This window comes from Ursus maritimus, unplaced genomic scaffold, assembly GCF_017311325.1.
Source record: "Ursus maritimus isolate PB19 unplaced genomic scaffold, ASM1731132v1 scaffold_1, whole genome shotgun sequence".
Taxonomy (NCBI): Eukaryota; Metazoa; Chordata; class Mammalia; order Carnivora; family Ursidae; genus Ursus; species Ursus maritimus.
The window spans coordinates 18,010,092-18,036,270 of NW_024423343.1; the positions used below are offsets into that span (position 1 = coordinate 18,010,092).

The 26,179-nt window shown below is 59.8% G+C and overlaps 3 protein-coding genes and 1 long non-coding RNA gene across 5 annotated transcripts in view; 1 reads left to right on the plus strand and 3 right to left on the minus strand.

The window, feature by feature from the left end:
• Positions 1-3,958: 3,958 nt before the first annotated feature.
• GMPPA (GDP-mannose pyrophosphorylase A) lies at positions 3,959-11,075 on the minus strand. The gene is given in 12 exon segments (XM_040640096.1): positions 3,959-4,258; positions 4,544-4,712; positions 4,802-4,894; positions 5,091-5,137; positions 5,302-5,591; positions 6,668-6,798; positions 7,918-7,977; positions 8,334-8,520; positions 8,788-8,891; positions 9,972-10,069; positions 10,174-10,228; positions 10,801-11,075. Coding segments are annotated over 11 exon segments (1,320 nt in total). The 5' UTR covers positions 10,214-10,228; positions 10,801-11,075; the 3' UTR covers positions 3,959-4,157.
• Positions 6,809-7,318, plus strand: LOC121104949. The gene is made up of 2 exons (XR_005837307.1): positions 6,809-6,942; positions 7,052-7,318. It is a non-coding gene; the product is annotated as an uncharacterized LOC121104949 (long non-coding RNA).
• A 725-nt stretch (positions 11,076-11,800) lies between the features above and the next one.
• On the minus strand, positions 11,801-13,735 carry SPEGNB (SPEG neighbor). The gene is made up of 4 exons (XM_008690425.2): positions 13,593-13,735; positions 12,953-13,260; positions 12,204-12,345; positions 11,801-12,035 (listed from the first exon to the last, which is right to left on the minus strand). Exons 1-4 carry the CDS (start codon positions 13,718-13,720, stop codon positions 11,897-11,899), a joined length of 717 nt encoding a protein of 238 aa, XP_008688647.2. The 5' UTR covers positions 13,721-13,735; the 3' UTR covers positions 11,801-11,896.
• Positions 13,736-16,155: 2,420 nt separating this feature from the next.
• SPEG (striated muscle enriched protein kinase) overlaps positions 16,156-26,179 on the minus strand; it is a 57,191-nt gene continuing 47,167 nt past the window's right edge. For both annotated transcript variants that reach the window (XM_040640113.1, XM_040640106.1), the window contains exons 31-41: positions 24,161-24,298; positions 21,370-21,486; positions 21,059-21,226; positions 20,825-20,947; positions 20,506-20,673; positions 19,779-20,400; positions 19,098-19,337; positions 18,775-18,998; positions 17,877-17,952; positions 17,548-17,697; positions 16,156-17,208 (exon numbers count right to left, since the gene is read on the minus strand). In XM_040640113.1, the coding sequence (XP_040496047.1) occupies positions 17,016-17,208; positions 17,548-17,697; positions 17,877-17,952; positions 18,775-18,998; positions 19,098-19,337; positions 19,779-20,400; positions 20,506-20,673; positions 20,825-20,947; positions 21,059-21,226; positions 21,370-21,486; positions 24,161-24,298 (2,219 nt within the window). In that variant the 3' untranslated portion in view covers positions 16,156-17,015. The remainder of the gene's footprint in view (positions 17,209-17,547; positions 17,698-17,876; positions 17,953-18,774; positions 18,999-19,097; positions 19,338-19,778; positions 20,401-20,505; positions 20,674-20,824; positions 20,948-21,058; positions 21,227-21,369; positions 21,487-24,160; positions 24,299-26,179) is intronic.

The following is a 26,179-nucleotide window of genomic DNA, read 5'->3' on the forward strand; positions in this document are numbered from 1 at the left end:
AAACGGGCTGTGCGGGGGCCGAGGGGCGGGGGGCGGACGGCGGCTGATTTATCTGGGTTATTTATGCCGTGGACGAGGCAGGAGAAGCGGTTAATGAGAGTTCCAGCGAAGGGGGGTGGGGAGGCCCGGACGTGATCTGAGGCGACTGAAGAGGGTTAGCGTCCCACCGCCAGGCCCTGCCCCCCACTGCCGGCCAGCACAATGCACCCCGTACCCCGTCCTAGGGCCAGCCCGGCCTGACCCCATCCTCTTCTGGGGATGCCCAAGCTGAGGCCATGGATCACTGGGGCTGAAGGGCACCAGGTCCAAGATCGAGGGGCAGGCGACTGGAGGAACCGAGAAGGGGACCAGAAAAGGGAGAGCAGGGAAGGAAGACGAAAGAGGAAAAAATCTTGGCAAGGCAGAAACTGCCCAAGTCTGTGGAGCCTGCGGGGGGCGGGTTGGGGGAGGAAGGGACCAGTGTGGAAGTGGGTGGGCACCTGGCAACCTCAGAACTGAGCCTGGAGAGAGGGCAAAGGGCACTGGGGTGCAAATTTGGTGTCGGCCTGTAGCCATCCCGGGGGCCTGAGAGGCAGAGACAGGCTGGGAGTGGGGGTGCTGGTCAGAGAGAAGAGGGAGCCAGGAAAGGAGGGGGAGAAGATCCAGAGAAGGAGGGGGAGAGGGCTTTGCAGCAGTGAAAGCTGCTGGGAGCAGATAAGGCGGCCCAGCAGCAGGAGGGATTAAAGCTCTGAGGGGCAGGGGCGGGGGCGCCGCGCCAGACGGGGGTGGGGGGCAGGAAGGAGAGGGCTGAGGGCAGGACATCAGGGCCAAGAAGATGAGCGGGAGAAACGAGGCCTATGAAGGGGGCGAGATTAAATTGGGGGGCCGGAAGATGGCTATCGCCTGGCGAAAAGAAGAAAGAAGGGGCTCCTGATCATCTCTTCTGGGGATGGGGACTTTCCCACTATTGGCAAGCCCCCATGCCCTGCGCGTGCCAAGGGGAGCAGAGCTAAGCAGAGGGGTGCACGGCAGATGGGGTGGGTGGGAATGGCAGGGGCCGGCCCTGGGAGCCTCGGAGCTCCAGGCTAGGGAACTGAGGGCACGCAGCGCCTCCTTGAGGTGGCCAATGGAACACCGTCATGGGGAGCAACAGTCAAGGGTGCTCAGCCAGCAGGCCCTGGATGGAGCCCCCATCACGCCCAGTGTGGCAGGAACTAGTGCCTCACAGGGGATTTCTTTGTGGGGAGGAGTATGCGCATGGAGGCAGGGCAGTGGCTTGCCCAGGCTCACGGCTCAGCCCCGCAGCCCCTCACCACCTCCTGCCCTCCCGTTCTCTAAGCCTCCCAGAAAGGTGTGCTCGGAAGGGTGAGGCCCCTGCTCCCTCCAGAAGAGCCGAGGTGGCCAAGGCAGCGGAGGGGAGTCTGGAGGGAAGGAAGGGGAGGAGGGAGAAGGGGCGGGGGGAGGGGAGCGGGGGTGGCGGGCGGGGCAGAGTAATTGCGTGTTTGTCAGTTCTCCTGTCTGCACAGGAGGGAGCGTGTGTGTGTGGTGGTGGGTGTAGCTTCGCCTTGAGGAGTATGTGTCTGTTGTCAGTGGTGTCAGTGTGTCTGTCTCGGGGGTCTAGGCTCTCCTTGGCCCCCGCCCTCCCCTTTGTGTTTTGGGGAGCGCGGCTCTGGGCACACCCAGCTGTGCTCCGTGCTGATGCGGCAGATGTGGCGGGGCCCCAGCTGTGCCTGCTTCCCGGAGAGGGGGAGGGGGCTGCAATCTGCTCCCCCGATAATGGCTGCTAAGCGCCAGGGGGAGGGGATGGAGATGCGGGTGGGACTGGGGCCCAGGTCAGCCCCGCCAAAGGGACAGGAGGGAGATGAGGGCCCTGCCCCCACTCCACCCCACCCCGGCCAACCTCCCCCCAATCTGTGTTCTTGGCTTGGCCTCTCCCCCTCGCTGGCTCCTGAAGCCCATCCAAATTTCTCTCCAAGCTCAGTCCCCGTCCCCAGCCCTCCTCCCATCGCCCCATCCAGCTCGGTGCCAGGGACCTGCCCCCCTCCCCAGCCCCCAGCTTGCTCCCCCTCGCTGATTTTACAGAATAATCTTTTTATGGAAACCTAAAAAAGCACTAATGGCAGGAGCGCACCCCTCCCCCGCATCCCTTCCCCCGCTCATACCCCACTTCCCACCCCAGTTCCCTTGGTTCTCCCTCCTCAAACCCTTTGGGGGCCAGCACCCTCCTACCCCTACAGGGCCAATGAGGACCTAGACGTGGCGGAGAAGGGGGCTCCCACACTCTGGGCCCTGAGCTGTGCTGTCGGAGATGGATGGGGCGCTAGGTCCTACCCGGGGCAGACAAGGGCTGGAGAGGAGTGGAGGGCATTACAACTCTTCAGACCCCCCACCTCCACATGAGCACCCAACAGGGACTCTGCTAGCCTGGTGGGAGGGGGCATGTTACAAAGATCTCACTACACTAGCCACCCCCCCTCCACTTCAAATACTGACCCTTTCCCCTTCCAGTGCCTCTCCCCACCCCCACTGGGCCTAGGAGGGGGGTCCCGGGGGCCAGGGCCTGACACAGACTTATTGGATTTCACGGTGTTTTGCTGAGAAAATAATTAAATTATCATATTTATGATGGAGCTGCCATGGCCTCTGCCAACCACTTGGAACAGAAGGGTCAGGACTGGGGGGAGGGCAGGGAAGGGACCCAGTCCCTGGCCCCATGGCCCAGCCCTCTCCTGGCTCCTTAGGGAGTTGACCCCAGGCCCAGAGTAGGCATCTAGTGCCCCCTCCCAACCCCATGCAGATAATGGAGTGTCTGGGCTGGAGGCAGGGACAAGAAATGAGTCAAGGGAGGTTGTAGGTCAGGACTGCTAAAACCCAGCTCCTTTCCTGCATGCTCTCACGCAGCCTGCAGGGCCTGAGGGGGCAGGGAGGGCACATCCAGCCCAATCCCCACATTACCCTCAGCCCAGCTCCTGAGGAAGCACATCTTCCTAACTGCCCAGCTATGAAGCTGTGCAATCCTGGGCTCTGTCCCAGACCCCGGTGCTGATAACAAGGTCCCAGCTCCCTGCCGCTTGCCGCCCCTGCCTGCTGCCAGGACCCCCTCCTCCCTCCCACCCACGCCCTGCCCCCCCATTCTCTTTGGGTAATTAGATTCCTCTCAATTAGCAGATTACGATCATTACCAGCTCATCTGGCAACTAAGCTCCGCACCCACAGCTGGGGAAAGGGGGGGCACCAAGAGGGGGCACATGGGGGTCATGGGCAAACATGATAGATGGTTGGGTTTCTCTGGGGCTTCAGGAATGTGGAGAGGACTGAGACCACCCAAAGGGCAGAGTCAGGGTGGTGGGAGGTGGCCAGGGACCCTCCCCTCCCAGCCCAAGGGACCCCCACTGTGCTGCAGGAGGGTTAGGCACCAGCTTAGGTCTGCCCCGCCTGCCAGGGGAGTAAGAGGCAGACACCAACCAGGCCTCGGGCGGGGAGAACCCCCACCCCACCAAAAGCCAGGCTAGGAGCAGATGGAGCTGGTAAAGCGGAAAACAGGCTGGGGCTGGGCAGGAACTGAGAAAAGCAACCACCGGGTGATCCAGGATCAGGCCTGTGGCTCACAGTCCCTGAGCCCATCGCCAGCACCCCACAGCCCAGCCAGAATCCTGCACCCTTCCTTTCAGAATCCTTACACTCGGAGCCCAAGCCAGGCCCAGTGAAGAGGAACGGGAAGGCAGGCAAGCCGGCAGTACTGGGGTAGGGGTGAAGGCAGGGGCCAGACAGGCTGGGAGCCTTGGGGGCCTTCCTCCCAAGCAGAGCTGGCAAGAGGCTAAAGGCGGTGGGAGGGGGAGATTTACCCGGGCTCCGGATTCATTATTCATGAGCCCGCAGCAACGACTCCAATTTAAATGCTAATGTGGGGGGGCCTGACTCAGCTGCCCCCCTTCCACCCTCACCCCCAGCCCAGGCACAAGCGGCAGTCCGTGCTGGCTCCAAGGTTCACTGGGGTTTATTAGGGAGTGAAGAGGGAAGCCAGGGGTGCCCGGCCACCCACGTTGCTCCTGGCATGTGAAGATCCTGCCTGGCTTCCTCTGGTCCTTTTGGACAGAGGCTGGCCGTGCAGGCAGTAGCCTCAAGGGGAGTGGGTGGAAGTTGGGAGCTGGGGGGGGGGTGCCTTCCGGCAGTCCCCCTCAGAGGATGATCTGGTTGGTGAAGCTGCGGCTCAGCTCCTTGTGTGGCAGAACAATCGAGTTCAGGATAAGCACCTCAGCAGGGATCCGGACACGGCAGCCTGCAGCGGGGACAAGGGTACTAGGAGGAAGCCGTGGGGAGGGGAGGCCAGAGGCAAGGAGCTGGGGCCACTGCCATCCAGGAGGAATCCCTCCCTGCCCATCTGTGCCCTGGCCTCCCGCTCCCAGTGACTCACAACAGGGCCTGGCACACAGCAAGCACTTTGTAAATGTTTGCTAAAGGAATAAACACAAACGCACGCGCACACGCACACATCCAATCCCCACAGGGCAAGGCCATCACCTGGGGAGGTTTTCCACAGCCCTAGTCCCCTGGGAAGCCGTACCTAGGATGGTGATGGCAGGCAGCAGCTTCCCATCCTTGAAGAGGCTCTCACTGTCCATGTGCGCTCGGGGGTCGTTGGGATTGGGGTCATTGGGGGTACCCTCCACACGGGCCCAGCGCCCCACAGTGCTCCCCCAGCCCACAATGGTGTGCAGAACACATGTGTGCTCCTGACAAACATGACAGTGTGAGGTGAGGGAGAAGGCCCGATGCAGAGCCCATGGGGTCCACCCCCACCCCTTAGCTTCAGGGTGCCTACCTGCAGCGTGGCCCCGTGGAGGACGATGCTCTCGCGGAGCCGCACACCCTCGCCCACGGTCACCCCCTCCCCAATGGAGACGTTGGGGCCCAGCTGTGAAAGGAACAGGTACCATAAGCCCTGAAGGGGCCTTGGAGAAACCCGAATCCAACCCCTTCCCAAATCACATAAGGGGGAAGAGACCAGCTTGAGCCCGAGCGATAGCCAATGACAAAGCAGAGCCCTCCGCTCCGAGCTCAGGGGTTCTCGGCACCATCTCACCCGTCATGCTGGTCTGGCCCCCACTTACCACCGCTGACGGGGCCACCTTAGCTGTGGGATGGATGTAAACGTTTCCTAGAAGCAGAAGAGAAGACCTGGGGGCAACTACCCCACACCATTCCGGGTTTGGGCGTGGGGGGCAGGGACTGGGGCTTCATCTCTGAATCTGAGGTCAGGAGTCATTGCTCAGAGAATACAGGGGGCTGGGGTGGGGGGCAAAGATGAGGAAGGGGGCGTACCTCGGATTCGTGGACCCCCAGGGGTGTGCTTGGCCAGGCGTTCTGGGTGAGTGAGCTGGTACTGGAAAATGGAGCAGGGAATTCAGGGGCCAGTAGGTGCCTACCCCCTGAAAATCTCAACTCCCAGGTGCCCCTGCCACCTCACGGAGGCATACCCCGCAGACTTGATCTGGCTCCAGATACCATCAGTGAGGTGCACATAGATCTGGCCCTGCCCGGCCAGGGCGGAGAACACGTCCTGCTCCAGGCGGATGGTGCCTGCCCCTGGCCACAGGCCTGAAGAGTCCTCCCTGGCAGAGAGGAGATGCAGACATAACTCCCCAGCTGAGCCTGCCCAGGGGGCCAACACAGTGTCTCAGGGCTAGAGATCTGAGGGAGTCCCACCCCCTCTCCAGGTCTGGCCAGATCTTCACCAAAGGGATGTTCATGTCCCAGGAAGCTCTACCAGTGCCCTTACCCACGTCATCCTCCCACCCCCTAGCTGGGGTGCGATCCCAGGGGACCCCCCCAGGCATGGACCCATACCCCATCTCTGTCCCAGGTCCAGGGAGTTCACCTAGACACAGCTTCCCCCCACTTTCCTCTTCTCCCCATCCACTCCTCCAAACCCCACCTCGGGTCACCCTCCCTCTCACGGGATGGAATGAAACACAGACACTCACCCCAGAGGAAGACAGCTGGTGAGGGCAGAGACAGTCACAGAAAGAGAGGGAGAGAGAGAGATGGCAGAGATGCCAGCTCAGCAGAAACAGACAGAGGCCAGGAGAGACGGAGAGAGAAGCAGAGATGGATGGGAGTGAGTGGGGCATGAGACAGGGAGCCAGGCAGGGAGGAGGGAGTGAAGGCCAGGACCCACAGCAGGGAGGGGCATGGGGAATAGGTTGGGGGGGCTACAAGGATGACCTGGGGAGGGGATTGTGGCCAGCAGGGCTCCCCGTGCTAGGCTCTAAGGGGATCCTCAGCCTGACAGTGTGGGGTATGGGTATGGGTGTGTGTGTGTTTGTGTGTGTGTGTGTGTCTTTCTCTCTCTCTTTGCATGTCTCTGCACCCAAGCGTGTGTGCGCCCAAGTGTGCGTGTTGCCGTCTGTTCTGAAAGACATCTCCGGGACACTCAGGGCTTGAGAGAAATGGACCAGAAGGGGAGTGGGCAGGCAGTGACAGAGGAGGAACTGGGATGGATAAGGAAGAGGGACAGAATGAGGTTAGAAGGGGAGGGGACCAGGAAGGCTTGGCTGGGGATGACAAGTGGAAAGGAAAAGGGAGGAGGAAGATGAGCAGATGGAGACGGAGCCCGCAGAGCCTGGGGGTGGGGGTGCTCTGTGACTGGGGGGGACTTGGGGTTACAGGGCCCCGGGGCCCGCCTCACAGTTGCCCATCCTGTTGGTTACGCTGGAAGACATCCCGAAGGGGCTTCAGGGCTTCCGGGGAAAAGAGGTAGATGCCACAGTTGATGACGTCACTAACAAACGTGCTGGGTTTCTCCACGTAGTGCAGAACCTGAGGACAGGGCAGGCTGGGACCCAGTGGAGGAGGGGCCCCCCCACCTTCATCCCCTAAGACCTCCTGACCGCCAGCTACTCCCTGCTGCCAGGGTGGTCTTCCTAAAATGCAGAGTCACTGCCCTTCGCCTTCACCTTCAAGGTAAGTCCCAACTGCATGACTTTTCCCTCCCAATCCTCCCCGCCTCCCAGCGCCCCCAGCACACAGTTCACTGCTATTGCACGCCTGTGCCTGGAATGCCCTTTCTCAGCAATTCACCTGGAAAACTCAGCTTTCAAAACCCAGTCAACCTTCCTACTTCCTCCGTGAGCCTGCGCTGGTCCTGCCCTACAGTGAGCTTCTCAGGTCTGGGCACCCCTGGCCTCTGGCCACACCTCACTATGGCCCTTGTGTCATTTGCAATGGTTGATTTTTGCCTGTCTTTCCCACTGACTGGGGGGAGAAGGGGGGCGTTCCTGGGAGGCAAGGATTCTATTTCTTTGGCTCTGTTTCTTTCACATCTAGCTAGTGCCTAGTACAAAACTTAAAAAAAAAAAAAAATCACACATATTTATGTATGTGTGCCCGTTTAAGTGTATTTTTAATACTAATGCTTGAACAAATAAAAGGGCTGTGTGAAAGTCGGTTAGGCCCAGGGCAAGGAGTTTCACAAACAAGGACTGAGACCCTCTGCCTTACCAATCCTGCTCCCACCTCTGGAAGTCTAGAGGCACGATACTGTTTCCTGCCTCTGTGCCCTTGCATATCCTATTCCCTCTACCTAATGGCTTCCTGTCTCCTTCATTTCCACGAATTTAACTCAACTCAGACCTTGCCTCCTCCAGGGAGCTCTCCCCACCCTCACCCAGGCAAGGCTGGGGTGGGCCTCCTTTTGTGTTCCCATAGCACACTGTGCAGACATCTATCGGGGCGCTGCACCCATGGAAATTAACTGTTAGCCTTTGCCAATCTCTCTAGAAAAGATGGAAGATGGACAGCCAAGGGTATGCCCCACCTGTTTGACAGCACTGGAGCCCACCCAATAGCCTTCTAGCATTCTCCAGAGGCAGAGGGGTGGGGGCGTGATGATACAGAGTAAGAGCCCAGCCAGCCCCGTGTGTCTGTGGATGCTCTCACCTCGTGTGTCTGTGGATTCTCTACAATGCAGCCGTAGTTGAGGGACTGTGTTCTGTTAGCCTGAAAGACAGACACACCAAAACAATAACGCGCCTGCTCTAGGGCAGCAAGGTCTGTTTTCTTTCTTTCTTTCCCTCCCCTATAGCACCTGGCACGCACTTCTGCCACTGACAGGCCTTCAGCAGGGGGAGAACTGACAGCTGCCCTCCCCCTCCTTCCTTCTGAGCAGCCAAAGGGCTCAGGGTCTCTACCGCCCTCCTCCTCCGCTACTTGCTGGGATTTCTAGCACATTCCCCTGTTAATGCCCGTTTCCACTCCAACTCTCTGGGCTGCCCCTGCCTCCCCCGACACTCCGCATTCCAGGAACTTCTCTGGATCACCCCCTTTACCCCCTCCAACCCTCCTGGCCCCCTCACCGTGGTGCCAAGGAGCAAGAAAGGGTGAGGCTGGTGTCTGTAGGCATCCAACATAGCACTCAAGGGGAAGTCGGAGCAGACATCAGCGTTGAGCACAAAGAAGGCCTCAGGGCCCCCGGCCAGGATCTGGTCCCGGAAATGGTAGAGACCACCTCCTGTGCCCAGGGGCACAAATTCCTGCAGATACCTGTCCCCAGGGACCCCAGAGCCAGCTCGGTGAGAGGAGAGGAGAGGAGGCAGAGAGCATGAGCCTGGGCATCCGACCCCTCATGCTCCCAGGACACCTGCCTGAGGCCAATATACTCAGGGATTCAGAGATGCCCAAATGAGACCCCTCCTAGTATATAAGGGTGAAGTCTGCCAAATGCTGACTCAGCCCACTCACAAGAACTCTGAGGCCTCGGGCACTACTCCCACACCCTGTACCCCCCACACAGCACATGTGCACAAACACCTGATGGGGAGGTTAAACTCCTGCTGGGCAGCCTCTAGAAATCGGGTAAGGGGCTCGTCGGGTTGGTAAAAGCCAATGAGCAGAATCTCTTGCATTCCAGGGACCTGAGACAAAGGGAAAGAACATATCTGATAGGAAGGAATGTTGGGGGAACCCCTGGTACCGGCCCAGGAGTCCAGAGACCGTAGTTTTGGTCTCAGCTGTGGGCACTCACTTTACCACTCTGGCCTGTGTTCTCCTTGAGACAAAAAGGAAGCTAGAGGAAGTCTGTCCCTGGTCTTTCAATCTTTTATCATTCTATTGTTCCCCCCACCCCATCCCCACATCTGAGGATCACCGTAGGAAAGATCCTGCCTACTAAGCTTCATGAAAAGATAATCTAGGGGCGCCTGGGTGGCTCAGTCCATTGAGTGTCTGCCTTTGGCTCGGGTCAGGATCCCAGGGTCCTGGGATCGAGTCCCGCATCGGGGTCCCTGCCCAGTGGGAAGCCTGCTTCTCCCCCTCCCTCTGCCTGCTCTCTCTGTGTCAAATAAATGAATAAAATCTTTAAAAATAAAAGATAATCCATTCATTTTCCCCCATATTTGTTATCTGTCAATCTGAGCTTGAGATCAGCACAAGATAAGGGTACCATTTATCAAGTGCCTATACTGCACTAGGCACTTTACCAACATCATCTCTACGTCCTGCCGCCCCACAAAGTAGGCTTAATCACCCCATTGACCAGTAAGAAAACTAAGGCTCAGAAAGGGTGAGGAATTTACTCAAGTCCTTATAGCAGGCAGAGACTGGATTCAGATAAAACCTTGCCTGTCCCAATGCCAAAAGCAATAAAGAAATTAGCTCCACGGTGAGCAAGGGTTTGAGTTCTGTGCTTTGCTATCATTCAGATTCCTAAGGCTATAGCTTTAAATGGTCTCTAAGATTCCTGCCTGATCTCGCATTCCATGCTTTAAAAATAGGAGTGAAATCTGAACAAGAAGAGGCCAGATGAGAGATCAGATTAGCGAAGACAGCAGGGCAGCTGCACTGCACAACTCCGAGGGACACCATTCACACTGTCATTTATAAATGGTAGTCCCTGGAGTAATGCCTGGTGCGAAAAGGACATGGCTGGAGAGGGGGAAATATGCCTGAAGGAGATGAGCAGGAAGTGAGGTGGGAGGGGGAGCCTCTGGGGTTACCTGGGCACAGGCCTCAATGTGGTGCTGAATCATAGGAACCCCTGCCACTGGAAACAGGGGTTTGGGCACCTCAAAAGACAAAGGCCTGAAGCGGGTCCCTAAGACAGGAGAGAGAAGCACATTTCAGCTTCCTGCCTCCCTCTGCCTCCACCCCCCAGTCATTCCAGCCCAACCTCCCTACCCCTTTCCCTGAGCTCCTCACCCTTTTGAGGGCCTCCAATCAGGATCACAGCTTTGAGCATGACGGCAATTGCTACCTAAACGTCAAATGCCAACAGAGAAATCAGGCTCAGTTTTCACACCCCGGCCCAAGAACCCTACTCACATCCCAAGCAAACCCCAGACCCCAAATAGCAACACTTAGCCCTCTCACAGGATGTAAATCCAAAATTCAATATAGTCCCTCCTTGGGCAAATCCCTCACATCTCACAAATCCCATACATCTCAAACCCCAACCCAGATTCCAACCAGCCTTAAAACCCCACAGTGATTTCTCCTAAATCCTGAAATTCACACCCCACAATTTGATCCAACAGACTTCCCTCGGGCCATAAACACATTCAGCAAACTCAGAAACTCAGCACAGACCTCTTAGAAACCCCAAACCCACTGATTGCCAACTGTTGCATTCTTATGCTACAGACGTTAAGCCCTGAATCCCAACAGTGACCCCTGAATACTGAATCTCAAATCCTGAGTGAGCCCCAGATATTTAAGTGCAATCCTAAAATGAATCCCAAGTAATAAAGTTAACACTGATTTGCATCTGATGAATCCCAAGTCCAAGCAAAAACCCTCTATATGCTGAATTTGAATACTAACACTAACCTCTAAGTGATGAACCCTGAATCAAATGACAGATTCCCTTGGCATCTCAAACACGAAATCTACCTCCCCCTGGGTCCCAATACTGGCGACAAATCTGAAACTGGATTCGGAGGACTGATTGCTGACCCTCTGAACGCCACAACTGATTTCGTCTAATAAACCCTAGCCTCGCGTAGCCAGGGGTTGTGGGACTAACACAAGAGCGGACCTCTGAAGAGCCAGCCGGGACCTCCGAGCAGCCCTCGGTGTAGGGGCCGTCCCCTGCCCTCTACCCCTTTCGCCACCCCCTCCATCAGCAACCTTTACCACTAGCTCCCTTTATTCCAGCTCTGTCGCCCGCTACTGCTCGCTCCTTCCGCGCACGTGTCCTCTCGCGACTCGCGAGAACTCCTTCGCGGAGTGTGCCGGGAATAGTAGTTCTTAAGCTCCTGTCGTTTCCTGTAGCTCTCCTCGCTACCCCGCCCCCCGCCCCGTTTCTAACCACCAGAGAGGAGGGAGGTGGGACTCTTGGGAGAACAAGGGGGCATGGCCAAGGTACCTAGGAGGCGGGGCTAAATGGAAGAAGGGTGGAGCCTAAGAGGCACAGGCTGGAAGCTAAGATTAGGACCTTGAACTGTCTGGGAATGGGCCCAGGAGCAGCCGCCAAAGTAGGAACAGGCTCACAGGGAGAGGCGGGCCTAGAGACGAGAGGGGGTGTGGCCAGCCGTGAGATGGGCGTGGCGAGGGCGCCTACCGCGGCTAGTGGGTGGGGCCTGAGGTAGGCAGAAAAAGAGGAGTCATAAGCTCCTCGCGCCGTCCGGCTAGGAAGTGAAGAAGCTCCGGGCGGTGAGAGAAATCTTATCTCAGATTTACGGTCTGTAACATAAAGCACTGAGCCAGGCACTCTCCAAACATTCTGACCCCAGCATTCCGTGACCTTGGTGTGTGCGTCTGGAGTAAGCGTGGGTGCGAGCGCAGGGGAGAAGAAATGGCGTCCCCAAAGACCAGAACACGCGGAGGGTCGGAAAGAGCAGTTTTATTAAGCAAGATGGAGTAGGGTCGTCGGTCCCACCCACCCCGGGGCTTGGAGCCAGGGTGAAAGGTCTGAGCGTTCCTTTCAGGCCACGTCCACGCGGGCAAAGCTCTGGTCCATGCCCAGGCTGTTCTCCACGTACACTTCGTACTTGCCGCTGTCCTCGGGCGTGGCCCGGCGAATGGTCAGCGTCGTGGTGGTACTGCCGATCTCGAAGAACACCCTGGCAGGGAGGGGGGGAGCGGGGAGGGCGGGCCGCGGTCAGGTTACGGGCGCCCGGGGCCAGGCTGGTTAGCCAGCTCTGGTCCTCGCCTCGCGTTCCCCGCCCCCGGCCCACTCCCGCCAGGGTTCTGGGCCCCGTTCCGCCCCAGCGGTAGGTCCCCGCCCTCGCCTGTCATCCTCCTCGATGTCCTCCCCGTCCTTGGTCCAGCCGACGTCGGGCGCAGGCTCGCCCATGATCTCCGCGGTCAGCGTCACCGTGGTGCCTTTGCGTGCCTTAGTGTTATCCGGTCCCTTTTGAATCTTCGCAGGGACTAGAAGAAGGGAAAAGGCATGCGAACCCAGCGAGGGCCCCTAGGGGTGAGGCGGGGCAGAGGCATCACTTCCCCAGATAATACCCGGCCCTAAATATGAGATGGGTTTAAGCTCGTAGTGTGACGTTGGGCAGGTCTAGCCTCTCTGGGGCTTCATTTCCTCAGCTGTTAAACCGGACTAGTAGCTGCCCCTGCTCCTTCCCACGGTGGGATGGAGGATCAAAAGAAATACTATGAGTGAAAGCCCGGGAGTGTTTACACGTCTGGGTGCCCTGGATGGAGACAGTTCCGAGTAGCGAACATTGCCCTGGAGCGGAGCCAGAAGACCTGGGCCCTACCCCTGGCCCTGCCTCTGGCTCGCTGTGACCTTGGGGCCCTGGAGTGGAGTGATTGGAGCCCACAACGGACTTCTCGGTCTCGGGGAGGAACGGGATCCTGAGGCAGGAAAGGCTAGCAAGCCCCGCGCGCCGCTGTGCCCCAGGCTGTACCCCCAACCCCCTCCGGACTCGGCTAGGCCCAGCGGTGAGCGCGCGCTGGCTGGACCCAGCTGCGGCGCCGGGAAGCGGTGCTGCTCTTGGTGGTGGCGCCGCAGCCGGGGCTCGCGTACCTTCCACGAGGATGCGCGCCGAATCAGAGCACTGGCCGAAGGGGTTGGTTACGTTGATGCTGTACTGGCCCAGGTCGGCCAGCTCGCCGTCGCGCACCACCAGGGCGACTACGTCAGGGTCCTCGAAGACGTAGCGATACTTGGGCCCGTCGCGCAGCTCCTTGCCATCTTTGCTCCAGCGGATGAATGGGTCCGGGAAAGCCGAAATGCGGCAAGTCAGCTTGGCCGCGCTGCCCTCGATCAGCACCACGTCCTTCAACGGCTCCAGCACTCGGGGCGGCCCCTTCTCGCGAAGCTCCTTCCGGGACCTATCCGAGAGCCGGGTCAGCGCCCAGAGCTCCCGCTCCCACTCCCACGACGCGGATCTGGACCGCCCGCACCGAATCCCCTGCCCGCCCCCTCGGCCCACTAGAACTTTAAATGTGGGGGCGGGTTGGGAGGGGGCCTGCTCTTGAATTGTTACCCTGATGAAATGATTTGCTCTTGTCGGCCACCTTTCCACACCTGGCCAACCGCTCTCCCCTAAGTCCAGTGATCCCAGCGTCCGTAACACTGCTCAGCTCCCACCCACCCCCGCGCAGCAGTGCGCTTAATGCAGCTCCGTCTCCCCTCCTCCTAAGGGCTCTGGGCTCCCCCTCACCTGTGGCCCCGGTAAGAGGCCTGGATGCGAATGGCCGCTCTCTGGACCTGGGGGTCGTTGATATCCAGGGTACATCCCGGAGGCGGGGCCGCAGCCGCTGGTTTTTTGGCGGGAGCTGCCTTGGACATCTGGGGAGTGCAAAATAAACATGGGGTCTAGGCTGATACAGAGACTTTGACTTTCAGCCTTTCCCCTATCAATTCAGAACGTCCTGGGGATGGGATGTCTGGAGCTGGTCTGAGAATGGGGACTCACCGTGGACGGGTCAACTTCGGGACTTGAGTCCACTAGCTGGGTAGCAGGTGGGACAGAGCCCTTCTGGAAGGCACAGTAGGGGCACAGGCAGGTGCTCAGCCCACGGCCCTGGTTTTATACATCGCTCCCCTCCTTGCCTTGTTTGGCGCGGTTGCCCCAAGCCCCCCCGGGGACCCCGGCCCCGCCCCCCTGACCTAAGCGGGCTCCTTATTTAGCCTGAGGATGTTTGGGATGCTGGCTCAGCTGCTGGGGCAGGCCCGAGGGGGAAACCGGAGCAGCTCTGGGGTGCATTTCATGTCAGCACCCGGACAGCTGGGCAGCTGGATGCAGCCCCATCCCCTCCCAGGGCAGGGGGTAACCATCCCACTGCTGGTAGTACCAGACAAGGGCCCAGGCTGGCAAGAGATTCAGCTCCCCTGTGGGGCAGCTTTACACTCTGGTCAGTCCCCAGACAGTTGGACAACATGCCGTTCCCAGGACACTGTCGGTTAAAGGGTGCAAGTGTTTGTGGGGGTGTCCCTGAATGAAGCCAGAGTAGCGGGGGCGGGGGAGGGACTTCACTGTCCATCCAGCCAATTATGAGAGGGCAGTGTGGCTGTCAGGACCAATCCGGAAGCACTTGCTCCCCTGGCCCTGGGAGTCTAGGCTTGTCATTTCCTCACTGTGCCCCCTGGCGGTAAACTGAGATCAACCTAGAAGGGATGGTAAAGATTTTTGAGAACAGCATCCCCTCCTACCACCCCAGTCCTCACTTCCCTCCATGTGACATGACACAGTCTGAATGGGCTGGGTCTGACTGTCCCTGGAGATTGGCAGTAATACTGACTCCCCAGTTCTAGGTCTGCCCAAGCCCCAGAAAGTGTGCATATGGGCATTAGACTGTCTGGGAGAAGGGGTTCAGTTAACTGCTCTAGGACTTGCCTGGAGTCCAGGCTACCCAACCCAGGGCACCAGACAGAGCATTGCTTCCATGCCTTGTGACTGCCCGCCCAGGTGTGGAGCACTGTCACCTTTTGATCAGAGCAATTTTGACACAGCTCTGCTGACATAAATTACCTTTGCTCCTCCGGGTTTGGAACAAGCAGTTCACATGCCATTTTCAATGGAGATGGGAAGGGAGCTCAAGATCAGAATGGGGATGGGAGAGGAATTTTACCATTTATCAAGATATGAGTTCAGGCACCTCATTTTTATGTGAAAACACTTGCAGTGAGTAGGGGATTAAAGATTCTCACAGGCAAAGTGTATATCTTCATCGCTAAAATGACAGGTGGGCAAGATGTCTTTCTAGTCCCTTCCAGCTGGTTTGAACATCCTGTTATTTTATGATGATGGGATTTGCCTCTTCCCCAGGGTCCTGAGAAGCCAGAGAGGCTGGGCCGGGCTGGGCAAAAGGTTATTTGGGACACAGCCAAGGGGCCCTCAACCTCAACTGGCAACACACCAGGGCTGATCCTCCCGGCTCATGGTAGGAGGAGACTTTATTCCTTTTACTTTGCCAAGAACAGAGTTTCCAAGGTGGGGAGAGGTGGACAACAGCCCCCACCGGACACAAGGAGTACTGGCTCCCCCCTCCCCTCTACCTCTGGGCAGGGCAACTCAGTCGTAGGACCCAGTGATCATTCTGTGGTTCTGCAGGGGGAAAGCTTGAGTCAAGGAGCCTTAGCACCCATCAGACTCCCTAGCATGCCACGGGGACATGAAAGTCCGGGTGGATGTGTCCCTTAGCTCTAGGAAGATGCTTGACTGTGGCCCCATTTCAGCAGACATGCCGACCAGAGCGTCGTGCAGCTGGTGGCCCACGTGCCCCAGTTGGTGCTCTAACACAAAAGCATGGAGTTGAGAGGCTGTCCTGGTTTCTTCTGTGGCACTTCACCCCATCATCACAATCTCACCAATCATCATGACCAGAGCTGGCCTGTCTCCTGGGCAGAGTGAAGGAGGCCAAGCCAGCCTTGGGATGTGGGCTGGTGCATTCCCAGAGCCCGACATCCTCCAAGTTGTAATGACAGAATATGGGAAAAGAGGTGGAGGCCACCAGAGTCTGGTTAGATGTTGGTGGTGGAGTCCTGCCAGGACTCCAGAAACTTCAGGAGAAGCAGAAGTCCCTCCTCCCTCTAAGAATAAGGGAGAGGTGGAGCCCAGGAGGCTCAGGGTCAGGAGCCATTGTCTGAAAGTGCTCACTGTTACAGCTCAGCTCTCACTGGCCGAGAGAAGGCTGAAATGCCCCTGTCCCAGCACACCCAGCCCCCTATGCCCCCAGCCATTCCTCCCCATAAACCACACACAGGTGCTGCTGCTTGCCGTTTTTATTTTCCTTGTGACAGACAGACAGCTGCACAGACAGCTGGATGGCTGGGGTGGGGGGGATGGTCAGGACAACATGGGCAATAGGATTTGGGTGGAAGGGAAATTTCATAAAAGTCAATAAATAAATAAATATGAATGGGAAGAAGGGCAAAGGCCACAGAGGGGTGGTGGGGACATCCCGGGGCCAGCACAGAGCGCTCAGAGCTGCCTCCACTGGGATAGGAGGAGGACAGGAGAGCACTGCTCCAGTAATCACTGCCTCCAGGCCCCAGCCCTCCAGGATCTCCTTCTGGGCATGCTGGCAGCTAGCCCCCCCCCAGTCCTCTCCTCTCCCTCCCCCCCTTGCTGCCCTCCTTCACATGCTGGCTCCAGCTCCCTAGCACCGTCTCCATGTCCTGTCCCTGCTTCACCAACACTCGCTCCCAGCCCATGGCCCCAACACCCTGGGCTCCCTCCTCTCCAGCCATTCACACCTTTCACAGTTGGTGCTCCCCCAGACATAGTACCTCCACCCCCAGAACCTTCCTCGAGTCTCCTCTCCCTATCCCTTGGCTTCTTTTCCTGATCTCTTACCCATTCCCTTCCTGCCCCTCTTCCTGCTTCTCTGCTCCCGGGCCCCCACCCGCACCCAGCCTGGCCTGTGGGTCTCCCCCTCTGGCTCTGGCCGGGGTGGCATCGGCAAAGCCCGGGGCCTCTGTCCCTGCAGGTCCATGAGGTAATAGCCCGGCTGGATGTTGCTGCTGGTGGTGTCCGAAGCCCCAGGCCCGGCCGGCTCGGAATGGGCCCTGGAATGTCCCGCGGCCTCAGCCGAACCCCGAACCCCGAGTTGAAGCCCGAGGCGGGCTGTGGTCCGAGCCGCTAGGGGCTGCCGGGGTAGGAGCGGAGCAGCACCTTGTGGCGGGTGGCGGCCTCGGCCCGGCGGCGCCGCTGCTCGCCCAGAAACTCCTTGAGCCGGTTGGTGGTGAAGGTGAGCGTCTGGCGGCGCAGCTTCATCAGGTAGGCGTCCTGCAGCCACGGGTGGGCCAGGCAGTCCTGCAGGGAGGGCCGGCTCCTGCCAGGCCCCGCCAGGCACGGTGAGCCCGCAAGGCAGACCCAAGTCCCAGCCGTGCACTCCCGTCCCTGGGTGAGGCATCTTGGCCGACTCTGGGCCTCAGTCTCCCCATCTCCGGATTGGGGAAGGCGAGTCTGCCTACGTCACAGGGCTTAGAAGCACCAGTGGCGTGTAGAACAGCCACTTAGTGGTAGTAGTAGTGTTGGTGGTATCGGTGTGTTAGTGGCGGCCGGGGAGAGGTATTGGGGGGATCTTCGGCTCGAGCTTGGCCAGGGCAGTCTGAGACGGGGGCGGGGGGCAGGTAATGCTGGGGGGTTGGCAAGTGCGGGGCCTACTCACCAGGGATGTACTGAGAGGACCTTTCGCAAGAAAAGCGTGGCGCTTTGGGAGGTGTTGGGGTATAGCTGGAAGGCATCAAAGCGGCCCCCCACAATCCGAGCTTCTGTTTCCTGGGGGTCTGGCTCATAGAACGGGGAGCGTCCACTGAGCCTGTCGTAGAGACGGTTCAGCTGACACATGTGGACTGAAGGCCCACTCACAGCCCCAGGGGGACATTAGTGTGGGGTTCAGAGGGGCTCAGTGCTCTGGGCTGGGCAGGCACACGTGTGCGTTGGGGAGGCTGTGAGGGGGGAGGGTACAGGCGGAAGGTGCGTCCCGGGGGCACTCACATGATATAAGTGAGCAGCCCCGCTCCCCAGATGTCCGTGGCAGAGCCAATGGGTTCTCCCTTCACCATCTCAGGAGCTGACAGGAAACAGAGGCCAAGCTGAACCAGCTTCCTGATGGCAGGGGAGTGGGAGAGACAAGGGAGGCCCCTGGGGGCGTGAGGAGCGGGGCGATGCCCAGGGCACAAGACCACGGGTCCGGCAGACAGGAGGGGAGTGGGGGTGGCCCACGGGGGAGATGGGGGCCACCTGAGGAATCAGCCCAGGTACTGAATGGTGGGGTCCCCAGAACTGCAGAGGACCTGGGAACCAGGGTCACTAGCTCCCCCGGATCAGCTCTGAGGTAGAGTGCCCATTCACAGAGAACATGGCCAACCCCAGCGTTAGGAGCCATGGAAACCAGCCTGCATGGCTCCAATCCCAGGCCTGTCCCTTCTAGCTATGGGATGCTGGCAAGTACTAAACCTGTCTGGCTCTCCCATTTCCTCACTGTCAAGTGTGGCTTGTAGAATACCTCCAAGGAATGGAGCTAATGAACATCAAGCATTTAGTAGGTAGCTAAATGGTAGCCGGTTTACCTTACGTATACGTATTAATAAAGGATTCTCTATCCAGTTTTATACATCCTGGCTCTAGTGTTCATAACTGATATTGGACAAATCCTTAACCTCACTGCGCCTCTGTTTTGTCTGTAAAATGGGGGTAATGTTATGCCAATCTCCAGGGCCACTGTGCAGATAAATTGAAAAAAAAAAAAAAGGCATGGAAAGGACGGAGTTCACTGCTTGCACACAGCAAGCACTCACTAAATGCACGTAAGTGAGTGGAGTGGAGTGAGGCCTGGCTGCCGCCCCTGCGGTAGGAGCCCAAGCCCCGACCGTGGCCGGCATGGCGCTCTCACCCATGAACTCCAGCGTGCCCGTGCGGTGGCCCAGGGGCCGCAGGGCCTGGGGGTTGTAGGGCTGGGCGCTGCCGAAGTCCACGATCTTGAGCGCGTTGTCTGGAGCCAGCAGCAGGTTGTCGGGCTTGATGTCCAGGTGCAGCACGTGGCGGCCGTGGAGGTAGTCCAGGCCTTGCAGCAGCTGCACCACATAGGTGGCCACGTCGTCCTCTGAGTACCGGAACCTGGGGGGGGGGGCACCCAGGCGAAGCAGGTGACATCCCTGCTCGGCTCCCCCGCCCTAGCTCCCCACGCCCCCCAGGATGCCCCGCTCCCCCAGTTACCTGTCGCTGAGCCCACAGAGGAGCTCGCGGTTCCCGCAGCTCTCAGCGATGAGCACGAGGTAGCGTGGGGTGATGTAGGCCTCGTGCAGGGCCATGAGCCGCTCGTGGTGCAGTGTCCGCAGGACTTCATACTCCTGCAGGACGCGCCGCTTGCCCTCGGCCGCGTAGGGCACAATCTTGGCTACAAAGGTCCGCCCGGTGGCGTTCTCCCGGCATGCCCGCACCACACCGAAGCGGCCCCTGTGTGTGTACCGGGGGATGCCACACGCTCAGAGGAAAGGAGCCGGGGGGAGCAGGGGCCCCAGGGGAGCGAGTGTGCAGTGCTTCTGAGTGTGACCTCTGAAGTTCAATCCTAGGAACCTGGGTTGGAGTCTCAGCTCTGCCCCTCACTGGCTCTGTAGCTCAGGCCAATCCCATAACCTTTCCAACCTCGGTTTTCCTGTCTGTGAAATGGGTGATGGTAATAGTGCCATCTCTTTCTCTCTCTCTGAGTTGTAAAGAGTAAATGACCTCACACGGTTAAAGAGCTTAGCACGGTGCCGGCAGAGAAGATTTGAACTCAGTAGTGCCAGGCACCCAGATCTCAGCCCCTCCCCAGCCCTGTCCAGGGCAGTCTGGTCTTCTCTCTGCATCCCCCTGTTCCCCGCGTCCCACTCTCTCCCCCCTCCTGGACCCACTTGCCTGGCCTTCTCCTCCAGGAAGGTGTAGGGTTTCTGAGGGGGCCCCTGCCGAAGAGTGGTGCCTTCCGGCCCAGAAGTGCTGGGGGGACCACCCACAGGGGAGCTGACGGCCTCCCTGGCTGGGCTGAGGCTTCGTACAGTCACCTTGGTGGGCTCAGGAGGGGGCTCGGGCCCTGGGGGCTCGGGGGCTGGGGGTGCAGACACAAAGGAGGTCACCATATACAGGGGAGTAGGGGAGGACGCCGGTTTCACCCCTTGAGGGGTGGAGGCTGGGGTCGGGGTCCCAGTGTCAGGGGCGGAAGACTTGGGCTCACTGGGGGTGGCCTGGGCACTGGGTGGGGTGGGCTCTGCTTGCTGGGCAGGCTGCAGGCCCCTGTGCTTTCGTGGGGGGGTTTGGGGTGGTGGACCCACAGCCTTGAGTGAGGACAAGGCCTGGCTGGGGGGCGTTGGGGGAGACGAGGGGCTGAGAGCGGCTGGCTGAGGGGCCGGGGGAGCGGGAGCGGGAGCCGGGGCAGGGGTCGGGGACGGGGCCAGTGAGGTAGGAGAGTGAGGAGGCGGGGCCCTGGCCGGCCCTGAGGTAACAGGGGCATCTTGGTGAGCAGCAGATGGTGGAACTGAGGAATCTAAGTGAAAACAAAGAAAATCATCACCCTGGTACCCGGCGGCCAAACCGGGGTGCTCAGGGGCCCCTCTGTTCTCTGGCCACCCTCCTACCTCGTCCCACTGACCTTGTGTGCCCCTGACGATGACCTTCTCAGAAGGGTTGCTGAAAGGCCCTTGCCCCGCACGGTTGGCGCAGGCCACGCGGAATCTCACGGTCACACCGACTGGCAGGTGCGTCACGTTGTAGTAACAGTCGGGGATGCCTGAGCTCACAGGGTGCCAGACAGACTCCCCTGTAGGCAGCATGGGGGAGGGGCTGAGGCCACAGAAGGGGTAGCCCAAGCTCCCAGGGCTATCTGTGAGGGGCTCAGGGAGGGCGATCATCGTCTCCTGGGCTTGTGCGCCTCCCGCCCCCTCCTCCCACCGGCCTGCCCTGTCCCTCACCATCCACCCGCCGCTCCAGCGTGTACGTGCAAGGTGCCCGGCTGTCTCCTGGCTTCCAGAGCACCAATGCCGTGTCCTGGTAGGTCTGGGGCACCTCAGGAGGAGCTAACTTTCCTGGGATGCCTGGCAAGAGGAGGGGAGCCCCAGTGAGCCCCTCTACCCAGCTTAGGGCCCTTCAAGCCCTACCCCACCATATGCCATCACTGCCCCCCCGAGTCCCTGCCCCAGGCTCACGGGCCACAGCCACGGTACAGGAGCTGGTGATGCTGCCTAGAACATTGGTGGCTGAGCACTCATAGAGCCCAGCATGTCGCTTGCCCGCCCGGGGGATGCTTAGCAGCTGCCGTCCATCTTTGCAGGACACGATGATCACTGACGGCTCTGATCGCAGGGACTGCTTGTCTAGGGGCCAGGAAGAGCACAGGGGGCTGCTGAGTGAGACAGCACATGTGGTCTTCCAGGACCTCCCCATTGGCACCTCCCTGAGCATCCCCCGGCCTTGGGGCCACCTGCCTACCCCTTCTCTGAGAGAGAAGTATTCTTACCTTTCGTCCAGGAGATGTGGGGTGTAGGGCAGGCCGCCGGCAGGCAGAGCAGGGTGGCTGCCTCTCCCTCCAGCAGCACCTGGTCCTTGAGTTTGATGTGGAAGACTGGGGGGAAATCTGGAGGGAGGACAAAGATAGCCATGGGTCTGTGGGAACCCCGGCTCACTGGCCACGGAGGGAGGGGAGGATGCGTGTGAGAGCTGGTGTTGCCAGCAGGGAGCAGAGTAAAATGTTGTCTCTTCCCAGTCAAATGTGGGAAGGAGAACCCCATACCATGCCTTCGAGAATTTTCTTTGGGGTGAGGATCACTTTCCTGGGGTGTAGGACTATATTTTCCTTTCATTGACAATGGAAGATGCTTGGGAGCTCTGCCATATGTTTGTAAACTGCTCGGAGGGGTCCAGGCACTAAGTAAGTGTTCTATAAACATTGGTTAAGTAAAATGAAAACAAATATGGAAACACTATGCTGATTAAAATTCTGCAATACCCACTCCCTCTGAGGCCCCACAGGGCAAGTGACAGGAGCCAGTGACCTGAGCTGAGACTCCTGGGATTGAACATTACGTTCAGTCAAAATGTGTTGTCTCCAAGAGCTAAAGTCAAGGCAAGTTCAGGGCACACCTCGGAAGCGTGTCAACCTCTCCGACCCCTCGTCCCACCTGGGGCCTGGGGACACGGTCTTAGACCTCACACATACTCCTTCAGGTCAGCTAAGTAGTGAGAGCTTCTGCAGGGACAAGAGACAGTACCCGAATGACCTTGGACCGTGTTTTATCTGTAAATTGAGGAAAACCATAACACAAAGCTCCCAGGCTTGCTGTGAGGATTGAGAGGCATGTGAAGTGCTTAGCGTGTGTCTAACATATGACGAGTGCTCAGAAGTGTTAGCTTTTATCGTTGATGTGCCCAGGAGAGGAGCTAGGGACAGACCCCCCCAGAGAAAGAGGCTCTTCCAGCACAGCTGGCCTCCCAGCCAGCTGGTGAATACGCCCACGGCTGGGCTGTGGGCGGGCCAAGGTCTTCCCTGCACTGCAGCCCGCCTGTGGCTCCTTGGTGTTATGAGGATTTGCCTTCCTGCTCCCTGGAAGTCTCCTTCTCTTTAGAAAAATCCCAATCTGGTCCAAGCCACTGGGGGGTGGGGTAAGGAGGGCAGAGAGAGCTGAGGGGACCATATACCTGGGAGGCCCAGCTACTGCCTGTCTGAGGAACTGGGAAGGAGTGGAGGTGGGATAGGCTGGGCAGGGGAGGCATGCTCAGCTAGAGTATCAGGAGAGCCAGCGTGACCCCCCAGTTTCACACTATACCCCAATGTTCCCCAAGGAGGGGTCCCACACCAAGGCTCCAATGACACAAAGTAAATATAGTTTCATCCATGGCTGCTTTCAGACCAAGTGAGGGTACTGGGTAGGGGGGAGAGAGATGGGGGCCAGGAGGAGAGGTGAAAGGTGACCCCAGCTCAGCCCTGCCAGTCCCAACCCCATTCCCCCAGAGGCCAGCCCTAGTTGGTCAAGTGGACAGCCTTCGTCCTACAGGGAGGGGGGCGAGGATGAGGTAAGGGGACACTGTCTCGGCAGGAAATCAGCTGCACAAGCAAAATGGAGCCGGGAGAGAAGCCCCAGTGGGAAGGAATCAGCTGCCTCCAGGTCTCAGTGCTGGCTTCTCTCTCTTACCTCGCCTTTTCTACCCCTGCCCCCACGGGCTGGCCTCCTTCCCTCCTCTTCGCTCACTACAGCCCCTGCTGCCTCGAGGAAGACACCCTAGCTCCCCTGGCCAAAGCTGGACACAGTCACCCCAAACCCAGCTGAGGCGTGGCAGGAACGGTGCTGAGGAGTTTTATCAGGAAACGGGGGGAAGAACGGAACTGGTGACCGAGCACACAGCCTGGTTTGGTGGGCTTGTGCCTTTCTGCATACCGGTCTGGAGCACCTGGGCCCCTGAAGCCTTTGCCTGTGGTCCCTGAGTAATGATCCCTTTTCAGGTGGGGGACTGGGGTGACCCCAGGTGGAGAACACCTCTCTCCCTGTCTCCCTGAACATTTGGGCAGAGAAACAGAGCAGGGCATAGCCCAAATCTCCCTCCCCCCAGCAAAGAGCCCTGAAGCCTGCTCTCCCCCCCATCCACCCCCCACACAAGCACCTTCTGTGGGGGCAGGGTGGATGGGGAAGGACAGCAAGGGTGTTCAGGGCTATGGAGGAATGGAGAATTGGGGGCACCGTCCAGACTGTGGGCCTCTGGGCTGGGAGGGAAAGAGTGGCTGGGTGCACATTCCAGCATACACACATGTGGAGGGGAGCTGTGGGGGCAGGGGGAGCTTATCCTGCATTCCTTCAGAACTGTGCCCAGTTACAGAGACCTTTTAGGGTTTCTCAGGAGGGAGGAGGCTGGCCAAAGGAAGGCAGAAGTCTGGTGTCCCAAAGCCACCTCTGGGTCTGGCTGCAGAGGACCCCCAGCCCAGCTCTCTGGCTGCTCCACGTACTATACCAGCTCGGTGACTTGAACGAGCTGCTTAGCGTGGCTAAGCCCGTTTCCGTTTCCTCAGCGGTAAAATAGGGACAGTGGCAAGAATAGTTCCTAAACAACGTGGGAGGCTTTGATGAAGCAGCGCTTGTAAAACACTTGCTAAGACACTCAGCATCACTAGTTGGTGGAATTAGTTCATGCTATTTTATTGTTGTTTTCCTGATTTCAGGTCCCTTCTCCTACTGCCCCAGCTCTGCAAGGTGGGCTCCACCCAGCTGTGACTGCCCCTGGGGCAGGGAGGGGGCTACTCACCCGAAGGCCTCTATTACCTGACTCACTGCGCACATACTGGTGCCCCAAATCCTCCTGGGCACTGGCAGAGAGGTTTGGCTGTGATAACCCCTTGTCCTTTCGCAGCCGAGAGAGGCCCCAGCGTCGCCGACTTCGGCTTTGGCTTTCCCCCGGAGCTGTGAAGACCCAGACCCGTAAGTACTCGCCCAGCCAGTCCCAGAAAGCTCCCACCTCCCTGCGGTGGTCAGACTAGAGAAGCTGAGAACTTGTAGCCCCCCCCCGGGTCCCTCAGCCTCCCTGCACCCAAGCCCTGCCAAGTCCATCCTCAGGGCCTCCAGCTCCTTCACCCAAAGCCTCTCTCCAACGCCCCCACGCTGTTCCGCACTGCGCACCTGTCACCCAGCTCCACACCCTTACCCCAGCCAGAGACACACATTCACCTGACACACTCGGCCGGGTCCCTCACCTGAGGAGCCGGACGTGGCGCTGGCCTCGGAGCCCAGGGACTCTGCAGAAGGAGCGCTGGCGCCGGCTTGGGCAGCCAGCTGGTTGTGCGGGACGCCGAGGCGCCGCAGGCTCTCGCCCTCCGACGTGGCCCTGCGCAGCCGTCCGAACAGCGGCGTGCTGCGGCCCGACGGGCCCCCCGAGTCCTCGCTGCTACCGCTGCGCTGCAACCGGCTGGACAGCCGCTCCAGCGTGGAGCTCAGCCTCCTGCGCACCGCCAGCACCGGGGAGCCCCGCGCCGAGCTGCCGCCCTCCGAGCTCTCCCCGTCCCCGCCGCGGGCCTCCCAGGCCGGGTGGCGCTGCGCCGGCGGGGTGCGCCGCAGACGCTGGGACAGTGACAGCGAGAGGCGGCGCACGAGGCCCGGCTCCCCGACCGCCCTGAGGTCCTGCACGGAGCGGGAGCGCTCGGGCCGCCGGACCAGCTCCAAGGGCGTTCCCGCTGGGCTGGGCCGGTACATGCCATCCTCCTCCTGGGCCCCGCGGAATGGGCCGCGCTCCTCTGAGCGCGAGCGGCTCAGTAGTCGCAGTCCCCGCGACAGGGGCGACTCACGGCTGCGCTTGAACTTGGCCTCAAACACCGCCTCGGACTCCAGGTTCTCAATGCTGCTGCTGAGACTGCTACCTGGCCTGCGGGGCACTGCGGGGACCCGAGGTTTCTCGGCTGGCACAGGGTGCGCCCCTGCTGTAGGCACGCGCTTCTCAGAGGCTCCTGGAGGTGGGGAGGCCACCCTGGCGAACACAGCCGGGTGGGGTCTGGGCTCGGATGGAGGTGCCCCCGGGCCCTGCAGGGGCCCTTGCATGTGGCCTGACAGCTGGAGCGACTGTATGATCTGGGCATAGGGTGTGAGGGGGGGCGCTGGGGTTTGTGGAGCCACAGGGGGCTGTGTAGGCTTGGGGGCCGGGATTGGCTCTAGGGTGGACTTCGGGGACTTTGGGGCCTTCTCTTGGGCAGGCTGGGGTGCCAAGGGCTGTGGGGCATCACTGGGTGTGGTAGCAGGAGGTTTCAGAGACTTAGGGACACTGGATTTGGGGGCACTGGGTTTGGAGGCACTGGGCCTCGCAGGGCTGGGTGGCTGGGCTTCGCTGAGTGCAGACAAGGAGGGAGACTCCTGCAGCCTGCGGGCCCCAAGCCTGGCCACAGGGATCTCGAGGGGTGCCCCAGCACGGCGGTGCCGGCCCCGGGGCTCCGCCTCACCCTGCGAGAAGCTGCTGCTCTTCTGTAGGCCCCGAGTCTCAGGTGGGGGCTGGTGGCGAGGTGCCGCCTCGCTGGAGGCAGCCCGCGCCAGCCGCGGATCCCGGGCACGGCCCCCCAGGCTCTCTAACAGGGGGCCCCTGAGGCCACTGACCTTACCATCCTCAGGGCCTCCCCGCAACAGCCGCTGGCGCAGGGCCTGCAGCCTCTGGGCATACTCGCCCTCACCCAGGCCCCCCCGGGTCAGGCGGGTGGCCCCCGGGCTGGGGCTTCGGCGCTGCGGCAGCTCTACAGAGGCTGCCTTGTGCAGGCCCCGGCCCGGCTCCCTCGGCCCGGCCCGGGGCAGGGCACTCTCGGCAGA

Bases quoted from the DNA above. Each gene is read 5' to 3' on its own strand.
- SPEGNB (XM_008690425.2), bottom strand. From the start codon at position 13,720: ATGTCCAAGGCAGCTCCCGCCAAAAAACCAGCGGCTGCGGCCCCGCCT. The intron at 13,261-13,592 runs GTGAGGGGGAGC...GCTCTCGGATAG, and splicing joins GCCTCTTACCGGGGCCACAG to GTCCCGGAAGGAGCTTCGCG. The intron at 12,346-12,952 runs GTACGCGAGCCC...CCCTTCTTCTAG, and splicing joins GGCGCGCATCCTCGTGGAAG to TCCCTGCGAAGATTCAAAAG.